The sequence below is a fragment of the Gadus chalcogrammus genome, chromosome 7 (assembly GCF_026213295.1).
Source record: "Gadus chalcogrammus isolate NIFS_2021 chromosome 7, NIFS_Gcha_1.0, whole genome shotgun sequence".
NCBI classification, from domain to species: Eukaryota; Metazoa; Chordata; class Actinopteri; order Gadiformes; family Gadidae; genus Gadus; species Gadus chalcogrammus.
The window spans coordinates 13835120-13840119 of record NC_079418.1 but is presented as its reverse complement, the minus strand read 5'-3'; the positions used below and the strand labels follow the sequence as shown (position 1 = coordinate 13840119).

Sequence of the window (5000 nt, the reverse complement as noted above, 5' to 3'; positions counted from 1 at the left end):
GCAGGCCCAGGTTAGTGCTCGTCACAGGAGTTGTTTGTTTGAACTGATGAGTTTGGGCGAGTTGCCCTCGTTAACTTCTACTCATGCAGGCATACACACACACACACACACACACACACACACACACACACACACACACACACACACACACACACACACACACACACACACACACACACACACACACACACACACACCCCTTGTTGATGCCATGTCAACTCGGGGCCGGTGTCATGGAGGACGTGTCAAAAGGACATTTGGCGGGAGACGAAAGCGTGTGCGTGTCAAACCTCCATGGAAAGAAGGAAAGGGAGCCACAGGAACTAGGGCTGTGCTGAAACAATGCACTGTGACATTTGGAGCGCGGCCGGGCATATATCTCACACCACTATCACAGACAACAGCGGGGGGAACTGATTCTGACTGACCTGCCCCCCCCCCCCTTTAATATGATGGCCGAGGTTGGAATTCTGGAAAATATTTCCGGTGTTTCTTGTGTATGACTGAGTTTAACAAACACTTACAACCTTCCTGTACACGGAGGTGAGGCCATGGCTGCCTACCAGTCTAGCCAAATACATCACTTAGAGGATACTGCCCGGTTACCACAACAGGGCTGTGTATACAACCTGCTGGGTGAGGAGTTAATACCTTGCTTCATTTAACTCCAACCTGCCACATCCCCTTCCCTTTACATGGGAAAGAGCATGCAGCTAAGAATATACTGTTTTTAGTGGCATGGTGACGTGACATATTTTGAATCAATCCCGTCCATAGCAACGACCTATTTCTAAATGGGCGATAGAAACGCTGCCGGAATACGGCGGTGGATTGTGGGAACGCTAGACGAGAGCCCTTTAGAGGTGGAGCCGGTTCCCCATCCAATGAGCACGCCCGGGGCCACAATGACAACATGTGATTGGCTAATTAGAGCTGTTAACTGTGAACTGACACGATAGAAGCGTGACAAAGTAGGCCCTTTGACGCTTCAAGTCTTTTCTTAACACTCGTTGGTTGACAATCCTTTTCCGCACAGCAGCAGAGATATTGTTGTGACATGAGGGACTTCATAAAAATAAGACAGCACCGTGTCGTTTTAATTAGTGCCTGAGTATTTATACCCTACCACCATCAGCCCCGACCAGGATGCAGTTATGATGACATTCATACTGAGCACCGCAACTATTTATAAACCTCGATGATATCTGCTAATATTGTTTTTATAGCCGAGTCGCTGCACTGTTTTTACACCTGAGAGGCTGCTCAGAGGCGATCCTTTATGGTATGTTAACCACATTTGGTCATTTGGCTGATGATGCTTCAAATATAATTCCCCACATCTAACTCTTTTTAACGAGTTCTGGGAACAGCTTCGCCCGAAGTGAAGAAATATCACGTTGCGCACGAGAATCGCTTGATAAACCCGCCGTAGCTCGTAGCGCGCTAACACATAGCATCGGCTCACCCGCTATGCCTCCTTGAGAAGTTCCCACAGCGCTGGGTTGATTCCTACACCTGCTGACGCTACACATTACACGCGGTATCACACCATCGTGGGGTGGCTTGTAATGGGAATCGAGATCAAGATCAAGACGTGTTATATTAGACTTGTGTGACGTGTAAGCTCAACGCCACACCACTCCAGGGTGGTACGAAGCGGGTCCGGTCGCTCTGAATCCTCTGCAGCTGTTCCCCTCATCCCCCCCCCCCCTCTCCGTGCTAATGCTAAGCTAATCTGCGCGACCCAAGCCCTTCTTTCTCTGGCTAACGGAGTGCGGAGCAGTCGGTTGCTTCATGGCGTTTGTCTCAGGGATTATAGATTCTCGATTCTATCACTCTCTCTCTCTTTCTCTCTCTCCCACTCTTTCTCTCCCACTATCTCCATCTTATTCTGTTTTTCTCTTCCTCTAGCACTCACTTTGCGTCTTTCTCTCCCTGTCCCACCTCTTGCTCTCTCGCTCCCTTACCCACTCTGTCCCTCTCTCGCTCCCTTACCACCTATCTCTCTCTCTCCCACTCTCTATTTCTCTCCTTCCTCTCCCTCTCTTTCTCTCCCGCTTGACTTTTCTCTCTTTTCCACCCTCTGTCAAACTCTCACAATCTCTCTCTATCTCTGGGTATCTCTCGCTCCCTCTCTATCCCGCGATCTGTCTCTCTCTGTCTCTCTCTCACCTTGCCTGCCCTATAGGTTTGGCAGGCAGGTTTTAGAGGGGTTATTTCCCAGCATAGAAAACCCACGTTGGCCAGCAGGGATAAAGCGTGCGCGTCCCGATCAGGCTCTGCAGAAACATGAGACCATCCCGGAGCCCCTTAAACTCTCCTTGGCCTGTTCATGAAGGCAGTCAAAGCACCAAACCGGCTGTTAAGCGATTTTCTACCAGCCACAAAGGACTCAGATGTTAAAAGCTTAAGTGTTTAAGGACCCTTCTTTGTTACGTGATATTTGTATTAAATGTAGAGCGCTTCCATTAAAAAAAAACGCCCCACGTCCATTCATGGGAAAGGTGAAAGCTCAGGGAATCATTGTAAGGAGATTCAAACAGAGCGACCGCTTGAATGCTTCCTAACGTTTTACTACGTACGATTCTGAAGACTTGTAAAGGACTTCCCTTTTCTGATCTGTTGAGCTGGTCCTCAGCTCTCTGTTCTAGACAAACATTTCCCTGGGACTAAAATAAAGGCACATAGATTGAGGAATAATTGGGCTCCGGGCATAATAACATGTTTTCAAACCAAGGCAACCAAAGGCTCCCTTTCCCTTTTTGTTTTTTTTTTCAAACAAATTTCCACAGACGTTTGGACCATCTGCGGTGCAACGGTCCTCACTGTGTACCCGCGCCACCGAACGTGGTGACCAACATCCCCACGTCTAATGAGTCCGAAAATACATCACATAATGATCTCTCTCTTTCTCCCGTTCTAGGTGTGTATCTTCATAGGGGAAACGCTGCTGTTCCTCAACTGGGCCATCACGGCGGACATTTTGATGGTAAGCACGCCAACGCCAAGCCTTGGCTCGTCCCACGTAGCCACTGGAACGTGTCACTGTAATGCGCGGTTAACACAACGTCACGTATGACGCAACCTCTGATTTAAGTCCTGCAAACGTGTGAGCGAGAGCGTGCGTGTGTTGTTGCTTTGTGTGTGGGTTTTTGTTTTGGGCGTTTTTTCGGGGTGGAGTGTGCAATTTGCTCCTTCGACCGAGCTTAATGCATTGGCACAGAATTTGACCTTTTGAGGTTACAAAAAACAACAACGCAAGATGTAGAGGAAAACAAAACATTAAATTGAGAGATAGAGAGAGAGAGAGAGAGAGAGAGAGAGAGAGAGAGAGAGAGAGAGAGAGGGGGGAGTGCAGGAGATAGAGAAAGTGAAAGAGAAGATAGAGCGAGTCTTTGAGGAAAGAGAGAAAGAAGGGTGGAGGAGATAGAGCGAAAGGGATGTAGGAAGGAAAGTGGGATGGACAGAGAGAGAGCAAGAGAGAGATATACAGCTTGGTTCCTGCGTGACGTGAGCGGATCGGGCCTTCCTGTAGCGTAAAATCTGCGACCGACCAGCAGCTATCTGCCAGTTCGCAGCAGTAGTTAGGAGTCTGTGGTGAGTGTGTGTGTGTGTGTGTTAGAGACAAGGACAGACCGCAGTACCCAGAATGCCGCTGCAATGAAGTGGATTAAATATACCAAGCTTCCCGGAGGAGACTCCCATAGAGACTTTTTTTTTAATTGTACATTCCTTTTTCCACTTTCCACCCTTTTGCACGACATCCCTTCATCTAAACCCCTCTCTCCCTCCGTGTCCCTCTCCCGCGGTGCAGTTTGTGGTGATCCCGACGCGGAGGGCTACAGCCGTCGCCTTCCAGAGCTTCACCTCCCACCTGCTGGGCGACGCGGGCAGCCCCTACCTCATCGGCCTGGTGAGACTCCCCCCTGACCCCCCCCTTCACAACACCTCATCAGCAATGCCACTTTCACTTTCACTTTCACTCCCTTCGTCTGACATCATCAATTGTTTTACCGCAAAGCGCTTTAGTCACAGAGAAAAATTGTGTCTAGTATATACTTTATGCTATATTATAAATATAGCCAATGTTGGTTATTAATGCAGAGGGAGATCTGTTTACAACCCTGTTCATGAGAATAGTAGTACAGAGATGGATGAATGGAGTCAAAGAGATGTTGCCCTCTTCGTGTTGGTGTTTTATGAATGAAAATAGACATAGGAGGAGAGTGTCCTAGTTTTCGAAAGTGTATGCTTGGGTGTATATATTCTGTGTGCGTGCGCTTGTGTGTGCATGCAAGCATCCGTGTGTGTCTCTGTGTCTGTGTGTGTGCTTGTTTTTGCGTGCATGTGTGTGCATTTTTGTGTTTGTGTGTGTGTGTGCGTTCGTGCATGCGTGTGTTTGTGTGTGTGTGTGTGTGTGTGTGTGTGTGTGTGTGTGTGTGTGTGTGTGTGTGTGTGTGTGTGTGTGTGTGTGTGTGTGTGTGTGTGTGTGTGTGTGTGTGTGTGTATATATAGTAGCGTGGGTGGAAGCCTTAAGTGTTCTCAGCCCTAGAAGTCTGTGGGTTTGGAATCTGTCTATAGGGACCAACACAGCCTGAAACACAGATTCAAAAAATGTTTCCTGGTGAGCACTCTGTCAAGGTCATCTGCATCTTCAGAGGCTTTTCCACTAGTCTCTCATACAGTGCATACCCTAGCAACCACACACATACCCGCCCACCTCAACCTCCAGCCCATCCCTAAACAATAGCTGTTGTTTCAGCAACCATGTGTGATTAATGGACCTCAGTGAGCCCTGGGGAGACAGTAGAGTCTGGTTATGGTTCAGGCTTCATCATCATCATCATCATCATCATCATCATCTACCCGGACTCCCATTCCTGTTAACCGACCTGGGAGAAAATTCTACAAAAGTTAAAAAGTAACTTTTCCGTTTAACCTTTGGAACAGACCTCCAATATTGGTTTTCCTATCTGGCTGTAAAAATCGTAAAACCTTAA

General features: G+C 48.0%; 1 protein-coding gene across 3 annotated transcripts in view; it reads left to right on the top strand.

Moving 5' to 3' along the window:
• The window catches only part of spns2 (SPNS lysolipid transporter 2, sphingosine-1-phosphate), a 72319-nt gene that overhangs the window by 56773 nt on the left and 10546 nt on the right, over positions 1–5000 (top strand). For all 3 annotated transcript variants that reach the window (XM_056594170.1, XM_056594168.1, XM_056594171.1), the window contains exons 9-10: positions 2924–2989; positions 3815–3913. In XM_056594170.1, the coding sequence (XP_056450145.1) occupies positions 2924–2989; positions 3815–3913 (165 nt within the window). The remainder of the gene's footprint in view (positions 1–2923; positions 2990–3814; positions 3914–5000) is intronic.